General features: G+C 43.7%; 2 protein-coding genes across 9 annotated transcripts in view; one reads left to right on the top strand and one right to left on the bottom strand.

The window, feature by feature from the left end:
* DNAJC2 (DnaJ heat shock protein family (Hsp40) member C2) overlaps nt 1-10106 on the bottom strand; it is an 18013-nt gene extending 7907 nt beyond the window's left edge. For 5 of the 8 annotated variants that reach the window (XR_015706995.1, XM_087767868.1, XM_087767865.1 and 2 more), the window contains exons 1-7: nt 9602-10106; nt 8677-8867; nt 7971-8046; nt 5674-5772; nt 3253-3394; nt 1968-2048; nt 1124-1189 (exon numbers count right to left, since the gene is read on the bottom strand). Coding sequence is in view for 7 of the 8 variants with exons in the window: in XM_087767868.1 (XP_087623994.1) it covers nt 1124-1189; nt 1968-2048; nt 3253-3394; nt 5674-5772; nt 7971-8046; nt 8677-8867; nt 9602-10106 (1160 nt within the window). In the remaining variant the exon portion in view is untranslated. The remainder of the gene's footprint in view (nt 1-1123; nt 1190-1967; nt 2049-3252; nt 3395-5673; nt 5773-7970; nt 8047-8676; nt 8868-9601) is intronic. The other 3 variants (XM_087767872.1, XM_087767867.1, XM_087767866.1) reach the window with 3 other exon arrangements.
* On the top strand, nt 10079-19167 carry PSMC2 (proteasome 26S subunit, ATPase 2). Its single transcript, XM_087767881.1, has 12 exons — nt 10079-10212; nt 12389-12426; nt 13687-13768; nt 14824-14923; nt 15265-15396; nt 16025-16097; nt 16242-16337; nt 16597-16761; nt 17295-17382; nt 17970-18172; nt 18702-18798; nt 18895-19167. Exons 1-12 carry the CDS (start codon nt 10143-10145, stop codon nt 19050-19052), a joined length of 1302 nt encoding a protein of 433 aa, XP_087624007.1. The 5' UTR covers nt 10079-10142; the 3' UTR covers nt 19053-19167.
* The last annotated feature ends 104 nt before the right edge of the window (nt 19168-19271 follow it).

Here is a 19271-nt window from a genome sequence, read left to right on the forward strand (position 1 = left end):
ACAAAAAACAATCCCCAGAACAGAGTAGGAGACTACTATGAGTAGATTGAAAGTTTAAAACATGAGCAACATCACCTTTGCCAAGAAGGGATAACAAGAATCACAACTATGAACAGAAGCTGAAACGTAGTTCTCTCTCTGAAGTTCAGCACACTATGTACCATTTGTCTAAACATTTTTAAAAAAGGACACTAATGAGAGGAACAAGCACAAAAAAAGCTATGCAAATAATTCAAGAGCCTTCCAATGAGAAGCCTAAAGATTAATCTGTACAATTTATCAAAAATACAAGCGATATGGAGTTGATTACAGTGCCTTCACAGAACCTTGACAGGAGAGAGAACATTGGATCCAGAGAGGCTCAAAAACTTTAATAGCAGGAAAAGGCATAAGAGAAGAGGAATGCATGCCTAGCTACAGCCTAAATATGGCACAGCTTTTAGCCACAAAGCAAGCTAACCACTGCATCTAACTGCAAAATTGATTTCTATTCAAACTTGGAAGAAGAGGTTCATACAATGCCAGTTATGGTTATACAAGGATGACAAAATGAAAGGTTGTGTCCTGTGAAATACGTGCTGGACTAAATGATTTGATGCTTCAACTTGAACATTCTGTGTTTATAACTGTAGGAAGGATAAAAATAGAATGTATTTTCCAATAGCAACATGGTCTGAGTAATTCAGCAACTATCACTACATCAACAACTACACGATTTTTATTAACATCAAGCCATCAGAACTAATCTCTCTAAATTCTAGGAAGTCTCGCTTGTCTCAGCACAGTTTAATAAAGAGTTGGAGAGAGAAATGATACCTGGGCACTCATCCAGGTTCAACCTGTGTTTGGGACTTGCTGGAACTGCAAGTCTGAACGTAAATGAACACGCATTTCCAAGCGCCTCTGTGATGCAAGCAAGAACTATTTCACTTACACAAATAAGACAAAGAGAAGCCCATGGTCAGTCCAGTTCAAGTCCATGACTGACTACTAAGCTGGGAGAACGGAATTCAGTCTTTGTTCAGCTACCTTTCTTCCTATGGCTTACAGTCTAATAGAAAGTTGGAAAACCTTGCTGTATCAATGTCTCAGTCTCCTCTCAAATTTCTTTTTACTTACATACCATTCTGCTTTTTCTTTTTCCTCTTCATCTAAATATGAAAACTCTCTCCAGGAATCAAAATTATACCTAGAGTAAATCAAATTAAAAAAACAAACCACGAATGAATGAAAAAAACAACCAACCAACCAGCAAAACTATTACAAATAATCTACCTTTTTTACTATTAGTTTTTCTGTAGGCAGTTATACTGCTATTTACAGTTTGTACTACATACTTTACAATTATACTCCACCTACAATGATTGCACTGTGTTAAGTCAAAACACAAGGTGCTATTGAAAGTAATGATTTACACCTATCTGTACTGTAGGACAGAGTGTATTTTAGGATGGTATCAGTCTCACCAACTCTAAATGCCTACAGTGCAGTTGTCTAAGCAGTGGAGATACAGTGCAGGCTGTAGAGTTCAGAGAGAAATTAATTTAATCTTTATATAAGCATCCGTATTTAGCAGATGAGTCAAGCCATAAACTCTACTGACTTTATTGGACTAGACAGACCTCCCTTAACTAGAGGAGCTTAAACAGCTAGTAGACACCTCCACTGAAAACACAAGTTAGGTGAGATGAACCCCACTTCTAGTCTGTGGGTCAACTCGGTTCACAGCCATCGTGGGCAGAGAACTGTCAGAAGCGTCCGCTGTAACTGAATTTACAAGGTGGATATATTAGCTAGGAGAGAGCCAGCTCAGTTTGCGGAAGACACCAAACAGCTGTGGGGTAATTTCGTGACATTACTAGGTCAAAACAGACCACAGCCAACAACCTATGTACAAAAGGGTCTGCAAGCCCTTTATATCGCAGGTCTTGAACACTGAATAGAAACGGAGGTATCAGCTAACTTACCAAAATGAATAGAATGCATCTACCTCTTCAAATGACGAGTTCATGTCCCCAAGTTTAGGAACATTTTTCTTATTTGACCACCTGAAAATAAATGGATATATGCAAGAAATTATATATATAATCTTACATCATAAGGTGGCATGTGTTAAGCACAGAATCAAAATCCCAAATCAGAGGCTCCCTCCCACCAACACAGAGGGGCACCAGGAAAGAGGAAGAAAACAGGAGAGTTCCTTCTAAACATCCTCCAGACTGGGCCTTTTTTGGGGAGCTCCCCCAGAAAAGCAAACTCCTCCTGCCCAAGTTTGGCGTGCCTAGAAGGAGACTTGATGGAGCACAAGCTATTGTTCTATTGTTGTAGATATTGTTGTAGATATTGTCCTGCTAGAGCAGCTTACAGAAAGCAGACAAAAGGTACTCTGTGAATAACTTGGCTCTGTGGTAGGCTACAGGAAGTTTCCGACATATTCTAATCGAGCACAAGGCAATAACGAATGCTCTGCCTCCATTCCATTTTTTCCCTACGAGGAGGGAACTCTTCCATAGGCTCTAGAATTAGTTATTCCATGACATAGCATCCATTTCCAAGCAGAGAAGGGAACAACCCATCTGACAACCACAGATCCAGGTCTGAATCTCTGGAATACTTTAAATAATACTTTAAATAATCAACAGATTGTTCAGAATGTGTTGTAAAGTGCCTCACACAATAAAACACTTTTTTTCCATACAGGTTAAAGGTGAAATAGACTTCTATTGTGACAGCCTTAATACAAAGTTAATTGGCAAGCATGAATCAAATGCAGGAAAAAAGTCACACACCTTAAGAGAGAACCACCAAATATTGATAGTTATATTTATCTTCTCTTTTAACCAGCTAAATTGTGAACATAACTATTGTCTTCTCTTAATGTCTCACCCTCATAAGAAAATCATAAAAAAGGAATTTTTAGTCAGTAGCATACACACACTTGCTATAGTAAATAATTTTAAGATGAAACAATGTGTTGTAAAAAAAGGACAGTAAATAATATGGAGCTGAGAACAGACTTTTTTTTTTTTTTTAAATCTCATGGGTCAAATGGGTCAATGCCACCAGTGTGACAGTTCAGATTATTTTAAAACTAAATAATAGAGAACGCACTATTTTACTTCTATTACATTTCTAGCAAATTAATGCGTCTCCCAGCATCCCTTAAAATCACACCTCTTACAAACACAATGCCAGAAGAGTTTGCAAAGGCTGATTCTCCAGCAACAGCAAAGGCAGTCTGACATAGCTTACCTGGCATTTCTTTCAAAAACTGGTGAAAAAACTTCAAAGAAGTTTTCTTTTGCTTCACTTTTGGACGGTACAGAGTTATCAAAAGTAGGATCTATGCTGTTAAATGCTCGTCGTTTCACAGGATCAGATAATATTTCGTAAGCTGAAAAAAAGTTACCAGACATAAAACATGAGACTAAAGTGAGTCGTCCCCACAAGGTGGAAATGTTACAGAAAAGGTTCTAAATGTTTAAAAAGATGCTCTCAGATCTGTGCTGGATCTATCATTCTGTACAGCTTGATATTTAATTATTTTAGTGACACCAAATAGCATTGCCGTCAATTCCTGTTAAACCAAGTAGGAGGAAAATGTTTATGAAAAACAACACATTTAACCATTACGATATAACAAAACCAGGTTATATTTAACATAATTTTATAGCAGTAAATTCGGTTCAGGCACTGGGAGTTTGGGCGTGACATCTTCAGGCTTTGATCCTACACCAGATCCTTGCAGATAAATTGACAAAAAACAGTCTACTAAGACAGGCATGGAGTAAAAACAGTCCCTGAGTTAATATGATGACAGAACTGCCAAGAACAGGAGCTATTCACGAGAATTTTTGCAGCTCATGATGAAGTTGTACTGAGACGTGGAAAGAGTATAAAATACCACATAGCTACTAGCCAAAACATGCATGTGCTCCCAGTTTTCCTGTTCTTACACTCCTGCAGTTGGGGAGCATCACGTTACTGAATCTTATACCTTGGAAATCACACACGCTGTAGCTGCGGTAAACACTTGTTTTCTCTCAAGGAAGCGTGGAATTACTTTGTCTGTTCTACAATACCTACTATTTTTCAATAAGAGTGAAAAGTCATCAAAGGAATCAAATTGATGTTGTGATCATTCATGGGCTTCTCTGAGCACATTCCTGGACACTGCACCGTGAAGGTCGGATCTAGAAGGTGATAAGCTGGAGGAGACCTTGGTGCTCTGTGGTTCTGTAAACTGATCTCACTGCGCATGTTAACGGAGCGAGGAAGGAATGCAAGGGACCACCAACGAGCTGCTGTCTGCCAGTCTTCCCTTTCCCTCTGGGAAGGGACTTCCCTCTGGCAATACTCTAAATGACCCCAGTTATCCTCTACATTACAAGCTAGGAGCTTCTGTAACCCTTAACACCGTTTTCCTGATGCAAGAAATTCTGCGCACATCCATTGGTTCCTCTTCCGCTTAAGAGGTTTCCCTTTCATACAGATCACCAATTCCACTCCCACATACTCAGTTCCCCCGGCACGCTATCTCCCACTCATTCCTTCCTCAGCCCCAGGTCGGAATCCCAGCTGTGTACTCCTGCCTTTCCAAGCTTCTTCTCTCCATTCCATTACCACTTGCTCCTACTCCAGACTGCCCTTCCCTACCACTGCATTTCCTTCCTCCAAGGCACTGCCTGGAAGCATTACTCCTCTTCCATGCCACTTTGTGCTTTCCTTTCTGTTTATCCTTAAACTTAGATCATAAGCAGTTAAGGGGAAACATATTTTGCTCCTTGCATGTAGAACACAGAGCATATTCCTGAATTCAGTTGCAGGTTGTTCTTACTATAAATACCTGCCAGTTTCGACAGGACTGCAACTATGGAAAAAAAATTTCCTTTGGCAACTTTTTTTTCCTTTTGACAACTCTAAGGGAGACTGAAAATATCATTAGCTTGTCTAACATATCATCTAAATTTTAACCAATATTGTAAGAAGACACCCAGAAGAAAGTTTAGAACACACAAATTCCTCTTGCCCTGACCTTATTGAGTCAAAAAAATTTTTTTTAAAATAAACAAAAAAGCCAAACTCCAAAGCATTTCTGGAGGCACAAGTCATACACCTAGAACACTCCCTACGGTTCTGGAATCAGCCAGCAGTGGTGTTCTAGGTCACTACAGGCAAGAAAGGAAATGTTATTCAATCGACTTCACTCAGTCATCTGGGGGCAAACAAGAGCAGCTGAAGACACTGGTATTCTACATCAAATCAAGAGATGCTCTGTTGGCAGAGTAAGTGCATTAGAATTCAGATTTTCCAATTGCTGTTGGTGTTTTAGGGGAATTACCTTCTAGCACGCCAGTTTATCCCAGGTATGTGGCTACCTCTAGTGGTTCATCTTTGCATACGCTGCTGCAAATGTTCAGATTTTATCACCAAGTGGCACAGCAGACAAACTATCCGTTTGTCTATCAGTTGCATTCCCATACTGCATCTACCCAGAGAGAAGTTATATTAATGTAATCTGTATTTATTGAGGCAGTTTTCTCAAATGGGAAAGAGCTTCTCCGGCTTTTTAGTAACTGACAATTCCTTAAAAGCCTACTAAAGCACTACAAATACATTTCAGATAATCAAGTAGATTAAGACAGTATCTAATAAAAGAGATCAATTGCTTACCTTTAGTTATGCATGTAAAGTAATCATTATCACCTTCGCCTATCTGTTCCCCTGCAGCTTTTCGCTTGTCTGGATGATGTTTCAAAACCATGGATTTATCTAGCAAACAGGTGCGTGAGGTTTAGAAATGCTTCATCACCAACAATTTATTTCTCACAAACTACAAAGTAATACAGTAATTCCAACTGACATTTCTCTGAATAGATACTTAAAAAAATAAAAAAAACCCAAACCCCAAATAACATCGGGAAGAAAACAGATATGAGTTAATGAACTCTCTTTCATTTAACACTATTGTCAGAATTATTTCATCTTTGCTAGGACACAAGATAACCGCAACTCAGAAACTCTATTCCACCTTCATCAGCTGAAGAAGTACTGATTTTCTGGGACTTATTCTAATATTATGCATAGCAAAGTGCTTCAGTACCTGTAAGTGTACAGTTTAAGCATAATGCAGTTTCAGGACCTTAACTGTGCAAAACTGTACAATTCTCTGTGCAATCATACTGAAAAAATAAAGAAAAATAAATAAGGTAATTTTAGTTGTTATTTCTAATGAAAAGCAAAGTAGTTCAGATAAAATAAAAATTGTGTTCTATCCCTTTACTCAAGTTCTAAACACAAGCCAAGATGAAATTCAGCAAGGAAACTACAGCCACGAGCCTGCGAAGACTGCTGCACTTACCCATGGGTAACATTAAGCACACACACAAGACTCTGGTCAAGCTCTCTCTTTACTTAGGCCTTAAATCCTAAGATTTAACTAACACATATGAAGTATCTACTAAATTTGCTACCAAAGTTGTCCTAGCGTTTAAACAGTAAAATCAGATTTTAAACTGACTTCTTTGCCAAAAGGTCTAGCCATATTATCATACAACGTAAAATGGACCTTCCTGGCTCACTATAAAATACTAGAGAGAAGATACCATGCAAGTAGTTACAGCAACCTGCCTTCTGAGAACAAATCAGAATCCTTGTAAGACTCACTGAGAACAAATCAGAATCCTTGTAAGACTCACATCTCTACACCACCATGTAATAATTGAGTGCTGGTAGGATCCTAGAAAGAGAGATGCCCCAGTTCTTGCTCGACAAGAGTAGTGAGACCACTAACCATCACCGGAGTAGGTGTTGCTCTGTGCTACATTAGCCCATGCTCCACGGTGGCACTGCTAAGCAACACGTACCTGAGGCAACGTCATTTCCTGGGCAAGTTGGTAATTTGCTAATTTCCACCCATTTGCATTTGGGAGTAACTTAATCTTCGTCTGTGGTTTCACTGGGGAAAGTGATTCTACTCACAGCAGTACAGTTATACAGGCAACTGCTTGCAAGATCAAGTCACAAAACCATCAGCTTATTTCATAAAGGCTACTGAACAACCTTCCGCGTACTTTTAAATCTCCCTCCACTAAATACTTGCACCCTTCTTGCAAAGTCAACTCTTGGTCACATTGCTTTCTAGGAAAAAAAGTTGTGAAGCCCAACATGTTGTTCCTTCATACGCAAGTACCATAAAATACCCCCAATCAGCTGCATGCACTTCTGAATCACGTCATGATTTAAGACACAGGCCCGTGACGTCATTAAGCAGCACAGTGGCACTTCCAAGTTCTATTGTTTACTTACCCAAAATGTCAAGGAAACTCAACCTCACAAGACTACATTTTTAAGAGCTTGGTAATATCCCAGAGAGCCAGCCACAGGAACTGTACAGTTTTCACATGGTAAAATGACCAAAGAAGAGCAAAACCGAGCTTCTCCTCAGTGGCCTAAGTAACTTCAGTTACTTGAATACCTGACAATTCAAGAGCTACTGCTCCATTCCCATGCAATGCTCAGCCTAATGAGAATGATAACAGCAGTGTACGTCTTAAACATTCACTGGCATTAACGCGGCAGCTAACCATCGTAAGGGGGCTTCAAGGTACCAACCTACTGAAACACGTAGGGCAGGGCTAGTTGTATTTCTCTGGCTTTCACTGAGCCTGGCTGCAGATTCAAAAATGCAGAAATGTACAGTTACAGTCTCAAGGTTGTTGATGAAAAACACAGGCAAGGAAGCTGAGATGTGAACTCTGTGTAATTTTTGAATTCCCTAGCTTTAAGCCTGTGGATTTTGGAGCTGTGAAGTGAATTTAGAAGGCCGGTAAGCAACACAAATCAAAGAGCGGGCATTTTTAGGCCTGTGAAATAATAAAAAGCTTGTTGGTGACATGTATGTATTTTTACATGGAAAACAGTTGTGTACATGTGAAAGAAAGGTACGCTTATGAAGGAAAGGTACTTACGAGCTGCTTTGATTTGTTTCTGAGTAGCCCTGTATCGTATATTTCCTAGCCCAAGAACTGCATAATGGTCTTGATTCTGAGGAAAAAAAAAAAAAAATGAACCCTAATAAACACTGAAAAATGCAACCTGAAAAACCACAACACAACACATGCAGAAAAACAGTTCTCCTCCCCATCTTTTAAAAGCAAGAGGCAGAATTCTTCCCTCTCTCAATAAATACTAGAAAAAGAACAATTGTTATAAAGGCCATAATTATTGAATAACCAAACATCAATAAATCAAGCCACTGTTACAGAAATTCAAGTAGCTTACTCTAAATTGGATTAAAGCATTGAATCCTAGAAAGTTCAATTATTGGAAGATTGAATTGCTGTCTTTAATATCAAGAGTGCTAACGCAATTCCAGAATAAGGGAGGCGGTAGCAGGGAGAAGAGACACTTTTACTGCTTACAGGCAGTAAAATGAAAAACAGCAGTTCAAGACTAAGATCTTACCCTGATGTGCGCTTGAGTGTGCCCTCACCAACTGCTTACGTGTGGAAAATACAAACCCAGCTATAATGCTAAGGGACACAAACCAGTTCAGGTGGGGGTGGGAGTGGGGGAGGAAGGGGACCTTTAGCAGCTGGGAATGGCAGATAACTTTGACAGCAGATTTCCAGCAAAAATAATTAACACTAATCTATAACAACGTCAACTGAATACCTTCCAGTCCTTTGGATCAAGGGTTTTTAACATAGGAAATTCTTCAAGTTGCAATTCTTCATCCCCTGATTCTTCAGAAAGTTCCTTCTCATCTTCTAGCTCCTGGAAAGAGGCAGAAACATTTATGTTTCTCCTCTTAATAAATGCTTCAAACCATCTTCCCACAGGTTCCACTTGACAGAGTACTGATGCTATAAGCAAAAACATAAAAGCAACTTCACCTTCTGTGGTTTACTTTTTTTTTTTTTTAATTAAACCCCATCAAAGCCCATAAAAGTACGGCATCACACGAGGCTACAGATTGCCAAATCTTCTAGCTCGCTCTACAAACACCAGACTGCTTTAAAGGCTGCGAGAACCAGAACCCATGCCTACCGGGCGGTATCTTCCCAACACTCCACCGCGTTCTCAACTCTTGGAAGGTGCTTTCCAGTTAAAGGAAGGCATACGCCGGATTATATTTAATACCCTCCTTGCTTTGGTGATAGAGGAGATAACTGCGGCAGGAATGATAAATTTGGATGGATCTCCCCCGCGTTCCCGCTCCCTCGTACAGGCCACTCCCTCCGGCGGCGAAACCAGACTTGTTACTCACACGCGGACCTGCGGTGAGCACCGCGGCAGAGGCAGCCCGGGAGCGGCAGCAGTGCAGTAAATAAACGGGAAAGCTCCTCAGGAACAGACGATCCCTCAGCTCCAGCGCCTCAGCAGGCGCGGGAGGGCGGGCTTGTTCCCCCGGGTCGCGCACAGGGGCAGCCCCGGTCCTGTCAGCAGCGGCCGAGGGGAGCCCCGCACCCCGCCGGCCCGGGCGGCAGCGCCAGATCCCGGACGGCCCCCGCCCCCGCCCGTGGCTCGGCACCCGCCGCAACCCCGCGGCCGGGCCGGGCCGCTCCCGCCCCCCGCCCGCGGGGCCGGTGGTACCTACCGGCCGACAGCGCCCCGGTGACGGCCGTCACCTGCCCCTCCCGCGCCCCCCGCAGCATGGCGGCGGGCGGCGGGCCGGAGCGAGCCTCGGGCCTGGGCGACGGGCCCCGCTCGCCTCGCCTCGCCGGTTGCCGGGAGCCGGCGCATGGAGGCGCCCGGAGAGCGCTTCCGGGGCGGCGGCGGCGTGCGGCGGGATAAGCGGCCCGGCGGGGCCCGGCCCCCCTCGCCGGCCCCCCGCCCCCCTGCCTGCTCCGCGCCGCCTCTCCGCAACGGGGCCGGCATCCGCGGCGAGGCCCAGCCGGGCCCGCGGCAGCCCGAGGCGGGCCCCGCGGCTCGGGGCGGCGCGGGTTTAACTGGCGGAACCCGCCGGCGGGGGCAGCGGTGGCGGGGGGGAAGGAGATGCCGGTGGCGCGGGGAGCGCGGCACGCGGCGCGTACGGGCCGGTGCACCCTCCTTTGGTGTCCCCCCGGCCCGGCCGGAAGCCCCGGCGGTGCTGCGTAACGCATCCGGGGCAGGGCAGGCCGCGGGACGGGGCCGCCGGGATGCCGGACTACCTGGGCGCCGACCAGAGGAAGACCAAGGAGGAGGAGAAGGAGGACAAACCCATCCGCGGTGAGGGGCGACGCGGGCGGGGGCCAGGCCCGGTCCTGCCGCCTCCCCGGGGCCCGCGGCCCGTTAGCACGGCAACGGGCGGCGGAACCGGCAGCGCCCCCCCCCCCCGCCTCCCGGCCCCGGGTTGGGGTCCCCGGGTTGATGGCGGGGAGCCGCCCCGAGCAAGGCCGAGGCGGCGGCCGGGCGCGGGGCAGCGGGGCGCGGGCGGCGCTGCCGGCCGCCATTTCGGTGCCGGGAGCGGCGGGGCTGGGGGAGCGCGGCCGGAGGGGAAAAAAGACTTAAAAATCCCTTGAATGGGCGTTTTGGCGCCGCGATCGCCGCCCCCCGAGCGGCCCCCGGAGCCGGGGCTGGGCCGGTGCCGCCTCCGCGGCCCTGGCGGGGGGCGGCCGGTGGGGTGGGGGCGTTAAACGTCCGTCCGCTGTTGGAAGATGGCGAGGGGAAACCGAGGGGCACCGGGCCCGCGAAGTGCGCCGCTCCTCCGGGGGCAGCGCGCGGGCGGCGCGGCGAGGGGTCGATGGGGGTGGGTGGCAAACAGCGGGGGGGCGGCGGCCATCGCCCCCGTCGCTGCGGGGCAGCCGCTGGGCCTCGGGAGCGGGGCGATCCCCGCGGCGCAGGCCGGCCTCCCCGGCGCCGGGGCTCCTAAAAACCCTAATCTGCTCTTTGTAAAACGGAAGGCCTTTTGCGGTTTAGTGGTTAGTTAGAAGATCAGCCTAATAAAACGTGATAACTTCTTTTTTTTCGCTGGTGGAGTCCTGCAGAGGGGCTGTCAAACCCCCTGTGCTGCCACTGTCATAAGTAATGGTGTGGAAGCAGGAGAGGGTGAGGTGGCCAACTGGGTGAAAATTGCCAGTTGCTCCTCATGTCTGAACTGCGTTTGCCTTTTTATTTCATGCTAGTAAATATTAAGTAACGCATCCAGAGACAAAATCAATGCTATATGTAATCAGGGATGGACTTTGAACTGTTCCCACTCAAGAAAGGTTTTTTTAGTTATAACAACATAGTGTTTAGTAGATATCAAAAAATCAACGGGGTAGTACAAATAATCAGGAAAGAAATAAGGATCAACACAAAAAAAATCCTCTCAAAATACCGTATAATACACGCTGCGCCCAGATCTTCAATACGGTGTGGTTCGGGCTCCCTTTATCATAAAAAGAAACAATGGAATTAGAAAAGAGGAAGACGGAGGGCAAGGGATGCTTAAGGTGAAGGCTATCATTCGTTCAGGGAAAGAGATAGCTTTGGGGGGAAGGGATAGAGAATGTTAAAGGTCTGTTAAATGATGAGTGATGTGGAAGTAAATAGAGGACGACAGTAATAGAGACTTATATTTTTCTTAGTTTTGAGGCCCAAGTACAATTTTTGGATTCCAAGTTTAAGTCAAGTAAAAGGAATCACAATGCTGATTTAAATCGGGGGATTCCTTCCTGCATATTCTGCTGCAAGCTGTTGAAACTTTACAGGGATTCAAAAAACTGAGAGAAATATTCACTTAAGGAAAGTGTTTTAAGGGCTGTTAATAACAGTGTGTGACCCGGGAGGGGGAGCTCGCTGTGTATTTGCCATGTTTGCAGACCTTCCTGTCGGAGAAGGGATATTGGACCAGACCGGTTATCTCGTCTAGTATGACCATTCTCATGGTTTCTGTTTTGCAATATTAAAACTTAACAGTCTTAGTTACTGATTCCAGGCTGCTTTAGTAGTTTATGGTAGTTTTTTGTTAGTGAGACCAGCTTAGATTTGGTTGCTGTTCTCTGCTGACACTGGGCATGTTGGAAAAGAGACATCACTGGTGGAAAGTGGTGACAGTTTTTCACTGATGTTTTCTTAAACATTAAGAAACAAAAAGTTGAAAAGATGAAGTTTTGATACCTTTAGTTCCTTCTCTGTACAGCCATAGGTTGGTAAGCTACTCTGAGCGAGGCAAAGTTCAAGTAGCTTGCTTGCTGTGAGCTCTGGGTGGTACAGATTTTTGGACTGAAGAGAGTAGCTGGAGACCCTGTTTTGTTTTCCTTGAATGTCTGATACTTTTTTGTTCTGCTTTGGTTTAGTGAAAAAGTAGAAACTCAAAAGAATCCCTTTAAAATACATGTTTTCATCTTTTAGAAGCAGAATTGATACTGCTGGTTTTGTTTTTAAAACAGGAAGCTAAGTCTTTCTTGTCTTGTTTCAGCTCTGGATGAAGGAGATATTGCCTTGCTGAAAACATACGTAAGTAGCGTACATATACAAGAGTGTTAAAGAAAAAAAGCAAGTCCCATTAGTCCCCCATAGAAAAAAAGAAGTCCCCTTCGAAAAATGGAAGAGTGGAGGGGTGTGTACTTAGGGAGCAGTTAGTAAATCTGCTTTTCCTCTTGCTTTTCTCTCCTGCCAAAATCTTTTCTCCCTTTCCACCTTCCAATGAGAAAGCCCCAAACCCAACCCACAACCCTAAAAATAATCCAGTAGGTTCATTAGCTTGAAAGGAATGACTTTTTTTTTCCCCTTTATTTTTGTTGTGTATCTCGTAGCTGATTGTCATAGGGGTCTAACAGCTAGGGCTTTACTAGGGCTTTTTCACTAACCAATTTTCTTGCTTTATAAAGAACAATAACTTTAAGACCCCTTCTCCCATCAAATTTACTTGCTTTTAGCCATCATGTTAAATTACTATTAGTGAGGGATACACGGACCTTGTCAAAAAGAATGTCATCTTGGGAGCTGTCTTCCACAGACAATAAGGCTTAAAATGCAAATCTCCCCTCTCCACCAGAGAGCAGAGTGGGTCTGTGAAAGAACTCTTGAAGAATGAAACTTGCAGCTTAGCATGTGTCTGGATTTGGATATGTTTGCGAGAAGTCTGAATTTTGTTAACGCTAGGACTCCTTCACGAAGCTCTGAAATGTGGCTTGTGCCCACAGCAGCTTCTTTTTTGTTGCCAGGTTGATACGAAGGAGATCTTGTAAAGGAAATCCAGATCCAGATCTGCCTGCATTAGGCAGGGCAAGATAGTAAAGCATTTTATCACAAGCAAGAATCTAGCTTCTGATTTGCCCCGTGGTCTTTCTGCTGTCTTCTGTGCATGATAGAAAGGTTGGGTAAGGTGGTTAAAGCGCTCGTACAGATGATTTTCAGATAATGTATACAGAATTCTGTCTATATACAATTTTTACTAAGTCTTTTTTAAACTTTAGAAAAAAATAGTTTAAAAAATAAGGCTGAACAAGTTTAAGAGAAAAACAAATCCTTGAAGTTTACAAATGTGAAAAATTTCCACTTGCGCAACTGGTTGATTGTGGATAGCTGCGCTCTGTTTTTGTGAACAGAAATATTGTTACTGGAACTTAATACTGTCTTTTTTGGCTGTGATCAATAGTTGGCTGTTATACCAAGAGAGTCTATTGAACATCTTGACGCTCAGCAGCTATTGGCATTTTTTCCTAAACAGAAAATAATTTGAGTTACGAAATGTACATGATATTTATTTTCCAGGGCCAGAGCACATACTCAAGGCAGATCAAGCAAGTAGAAGATGATATTCAACAACTACTTAAGAAAATCAATGAGCTCACTGGTATCTTTCTGTCTTAAGATAACTTTTGATAGAAGAGCATGTGTACCAAAACGAGTGTTTTAAGAAGCTGATTTTAAACATCTTCTGCATTGGTTTATTATTGTTATTTTTCTCAGAAGAATACATTTCTTTATTTGGTAACGTGAGATTTTTGCTTTGTGGGTGATGGCCCTTTTGATTGAGCAGGAATAATCTGTACATATGACTGTGTGATTTTGTAGTTTAACACATTTTTATTCAAAACTGTAATTTTTATGTGTTACGGTGGCATGAAATGAATGCCCCTTGCTGCCACTAGATAATTTGTTGAGACTGCAAAAACCCAACCTATTATCATTAAGTAGTGGTACCAGTCCTTGTATAATGAAGAAATGCGTATCAGAGCAATTAGCATTTAAAATCAGCTGGCCACTTATGGCAGTTACAATAAAAACTAATTTGTTCCCTGATTTTTCTTTCTTTGTTTCACTGGTGTATGTTTGTTGCCCTGTTGCTAATCCTCTAATGGCCCTCAGTTGTGCCAGGAAGACCGCAATTTCTCTTTTCCAGTAAAATCCTTGATTCTTTCAAATACATCATGGCAGTGGTGCTTTTTATATCCATGTTTTGGGAGATTTGTAACGTTTTTCATCTGTGTGAATCCCTTAGCTTCCGATATCTTGCACCAAAGCTTTCCCTGGGTGAAAGCACTTGCAGAGTTTCACTCCTTTTCTGAAACTTTTAGAAATATGCTTATCTCTGATATTTCTATCCCGCTTTGTTGTAATCATCCACACATTGTATTAGAGGATGACTAGACTGGTATTTGCATGTTTAGCTGGCACAGGCACATAGGCCTCCTTTCTTTAGGAAACTTGTTTTTTAGGAAGTCCGTCAAAGGCGTGTGTGCGTGTGCTTTAGAGATCTCAGCTTCCTGCAGGCTTGTGTGTAAGGTTCTCGGTGTGCTTTAGAGATCTCAGTTTCCTGCAGGCTTGTGTGTAAGGTTCTCGGTGTGGGAATGATTGCTGAGGTACCAGTTAGCTGCTTCCTCCTCAGCTTGTCTGTGTCCTACACAGGAATCAAGGAATCCGACACCGGCCTGGCTCCTCCTGCCCTTTGGGATCTGGCTGCAGATAAGCAAACTCTCCAAAGCGAGCAACCGTTACAAGTTGCAAGGTGGGCGCACTCTTCCTCTTTGGAGTGGAGCTGCATACTGTAAACATGTGACTTATAGCTCACGTGTAGACTTTTTTAAAAAATAAGGTTCACCTGTTGTGCTTATTGAAAGTGCCTTTTACCATTGTGTCAAAAAGGAGCTGTTATGCTTGATGATGTATTGCGTACTTCATACTTGTAGTTATTCCTGTAATTATTGTAGGATGCTATAGTAATAGAATCACAAGCACAATAGCTATTTCAGTGTATTTGGAAAATACAATTCTCATCTTGATGCTTATACAAATAGCAAGCCAGGTAGTTTGTCTGCCTGGTGGTGTTAATTGTATGTTGTGTGTTAGGTGTACAAAGATAATCAATGCAGACTCCGAGGACCCCAAGTACATTATCAATGTCAAGCAGTTTGCCAAGTTCGTGGTGGATCTCAGTGACCAGGTGGCACCTACTGACATAGAAGAAGGCATGAGAGTTGGGTAAGCAAAATCTTTATGTTCTTATGAGTTTTCCTGGAGACTGAAGCTTTCTCGTCTGATCCATTAGTTTGACAGCTCAACAACTATCATTTCGTATTTTTGCCATAGTTGAAATTATAACACTAATGTCTTTCTGTTGGAAGACAGTAACTCACCTGCATGCTGTGCTGGAATCTTTTGATTTTGATGTCATTCTGACGAGAACCGTGCGTCATGGACTGAAACCTTTCAGTTCGGGTCCCAACAGTCCCAGCTTTCAGGGAGCCTGCGTAGCCCGCTTCCTCTTGGGCAGCCTGCACAGTTACACACAGAGTGGCTGCAGGAAGTGTTTGCTAAGGAGGTGAAGCCAGTTACTTTTAGAATCCATATTTTGCCAGTTTGCTCTGTGGGATATTTTGAAGTTTAGTTTTCAAAATACCTTGGAACTACTATTTTTGGAAACCTTAAACTTCTCTGCAGAAGGAGTTCCAATTTCTAGCCCATCTGACTGTTAGCTTTCAGGGCTGGGCTGTCTTGGTGCCAGAGAAAAGAACAGTTTAAGAATTCAGCTTCTAATTTACAGAGTTGTTTCTACATGACAGTTTAATTAACCGGTGTTAAAATAACAGTCTGTATTCTTTCTCACCAGGGTGGACAGAAACAAGTATCAAATCCATATCCCCTTGCCTCCAAAGATTGATCCCACAGTCACCATGATGCAAGTGAGAGCTGCCTTTACATATTATGACATTGATTTGTCTTGTAACTCTGATTACTTCGGCTGGATTTTGTTCTAGGCTCTTGAAAGCCTGGAGAGATGTGCAGCATCAGGCTGTTAACTGCTCGCTCACCTTCTTGTTGTGCAGGTAGAAGAAAAACCAGACGTCACTTACAGTGATGTTGGTGGTTGTAAAGAGCAGATTGAAAAGCTGAGAGAGGTGGTTGAAACCCCTCTGCTTCATGTAAGTATCCTCCAGATTGAAAATTTTATTATTTTGAAAGCATTCTGGTCACCTGTTAGCATTTGAAAAAGCATGAAAAGAATAATGTAGCTGAGTGTAAACACCCAGGTGAAAGGAGGCCTAGTTTTAACAAGTGAAATCCAGCCTAGCCTGGTTTATATTGCTCTTCATTGACGATTTTCTTAATTTGCATATACCCTTTGGTGCACATGATCTGTAATTTGCACATAACCTTGTCTTCTGTTTCCCACCATTACAGCCTGAAAGATTTGTTAACCTTGGAATTGAGCCTCCCAAAGGAGTACTTTTGTTTGGGCCACCTGGTACAGGCAAAACACTTTGTGCCCGTGCTGTTGCTAACAGGACTGATGCCTGCTTCATCAGAGTAATTGGATCCGAACTGGTGCAGAAGTACGTGGGAGAGGTAAGAGCAAATACCTGATGGAGGGTGGAGTGATTTGCTGATGTCCAGTCGTGCGGGCCAGGCACCGTCGTGGATATGGTGGGTGAATGTACTCGCCTGCTGGGGATACAGGGAGAGGGGAGGCGCTGTCAGACAAATCTCTGCAGATCAGGCAGTCGGTTATGAGACCTGGACTGTGCTGTCGTCGATGAAATGGATTTTGCAGTGCAGAGTTTAAGCTGTGGTTCGGGAGGATTCTGGGAGTAGGATTCTGTTCCCAGCTCTGCCACTTGCTTTCCACTTGGCCCTGAGGAATTGGCTTCATCTGTACTTCTGACTTTAAGAGCAGTAATCTGTCTCTCCTTGATAAATCGCTTTAAGTTCTATGAATGTTCTGTTATATATACGTGTGCGTGTGTACAAATAAGAGAGTTTTATCATTGGAAACTTAGAAGTGTTTGGAAGCATGAAAAGCTTCGTTGTGATAGTTTTTCTTTAACGTGTCTTGAATCTTTAACAAAATCCTGATTTTTTTTTTTTTTTTTTCTTCCCAGGGAGCTCGAATGGTTCGTGAACTCTTTGAAATGGCCAGAACTAAAAAAGCTTGTCTTATATTCTTTGATGAAATTGATGCCATTGGAGGTATGTTTGCAGTATGTATAGCTCTAATCTCATCATAGAGAACTTTCAGGTTTTCTTTTCATGTTGTAATTCTTTATCTGGATTGCTGCATTTCAAGTAATGTGCTTGTAAATACCTATTTAGCAAAACGACTACCAGCACGTCGCGTGTCCAGGAAGCTATCAAGAAGTGTTTTATATAAATTTGAACATATTTAGCCCAGATGAGAAGTCATTTTTGCACGTTTAGAACATCCAGATTATTTAAACTTTAGTGAAGAATCTCTGTATTGTGTTGGCAAAAAGTACTGTTAACTTAAACCCCCTTTGGCTTCTGGACTACATACTAAATCTTTATTACTGCCTGAAAAGGAAATGATTTTTTTTTCCCCAAAGGAATTACTTGGGTCCTTTGAAAGCAGAACAATGTTTACACAGACAAGGCGGGGCGGTGGGGATTTTGGTTGAGGGGAGGCAAACCAACCAACCAAACTACGTTTCTGAAGCTCAGCAGCTTGGCCAGTTGCTAGGCGGGGGACTGCGACACCTCCTCCCCGCGCCGCAGGTCCCCCTCTCGCTTTGTGAAACACGGGTGTCTGCTCTCGCCAGGGGCTCGGTTTGATGATGGGGCCGGGGGCGACAACGAAGTGCAGCGTACTATGCTGGAGCTGATCAACCAGCTGGATGGGTTTGACCCACGAGGCAACATCAAAGTGCTGATGGCTACCAACAGACCCGATACTCTGGATCCAGCCCTGATGAGGCCCGGCAGGTTGGATAGGAAGATCGAGTTTAGCTTGCCTGATCTTGAGGTGAGAATGCTTGCTTTCTGATATCAGCGTGTTTCTTCAGTTAGGGCATTATTGTCTGGAAGCAGTTCACAAGAATTAACAAAAGCAGCACTCTTCACTTACGTGAAACTACACGGGCATTTGGGGGATTAAAGATGTGCCAAAAAGGTTGTCCCACGCTGCACAGATTCCATCCCTGGCTGAGAAGCCATGGTGGATAGCGATATTCACTGTATAGTCCTGGCTCAACAGATAAAGAATCCTTTCACCAGATCCGTGATGTAGTTCTGAAGTTGGAATGTATTTTGTTTGGCTCTTTGAGAGAGATTTCTTGAGATACTTCTACCATTAAAGCTCTTTTTAAAGTTATTTTCTTAATTTAGTGTCATGGACACTTACACATGCTAGTCCAGACGTAGGAAACTGTAGTCGGGCAGCAAATAAAAGGTTTGTTTTCCATCTGCCCTTGCTCTGGATGCGGACAGCTGCACGCCGAGAGTCATCGCCTCTTTCATAGCATGAGCACTTCTCTCCTCCGCTCTTTTTTCAGGGGCGAACTCACATATTCAAGATACATGCTCGTTCGATGAGCGTTGAAAGAGACATAAGATTTGAGCTGTTGGCTCGACTGTGCCCTAATAGCACAGGTAAGCTGATATTTTTTTTATTTTTTAAACAATTTTCTGTATGCATCATCTCCCCTGGGGGTCAGTGTTGAATTCGTTTATCCCTTTCTTTCGAAGGCGCTGAGATTCGCAGTGTCTGCACGGAGGCAGGCATGTTTGCTATCCGAGCACGTCGAAAAATCGCAACAGAGAAAGACTTCTTAGAAGCAGTGAACAAAGTCATTAAATCGTATGCGAAATTCAGCGCCACCCCCCGCTACATGACCTACAACTAATGTCTTGCGGTTTTCTTCCTGTTCCTGTTGTTAAACTTTCTATGAAACAAAAAGCCAAGTGGAGTAATTCATGTCTTGTGCTTGGAAACTAGAAATAAACGGAGTATTCCAAACAGTAGGTGTGAGTGCGTGATGGGGGTGGTCTGCATTAGTGAAGTATTGCTGCTGTAGCAGAAAAATCTGAGTGAGATTCTAATACCAGAGCCTAAAGCAGTGAGA

This window comes from Nipponia nippon, unplaced genomic scaffold (assembly GCF_047370975.1).
Source record: "Nipponia nippon isolate SJK-2023a ecotype South Korea unplaced genomic scaffold, ASM4737097v1 scaffold_3, whole genome shotgun sequence".
Taxonomy (NCBI): Eukaryota; Metazoa; Chordata; class Aves; order Pelecaniformes; family Threskiornithidae; genus Nipponia; species Nipponia nippon.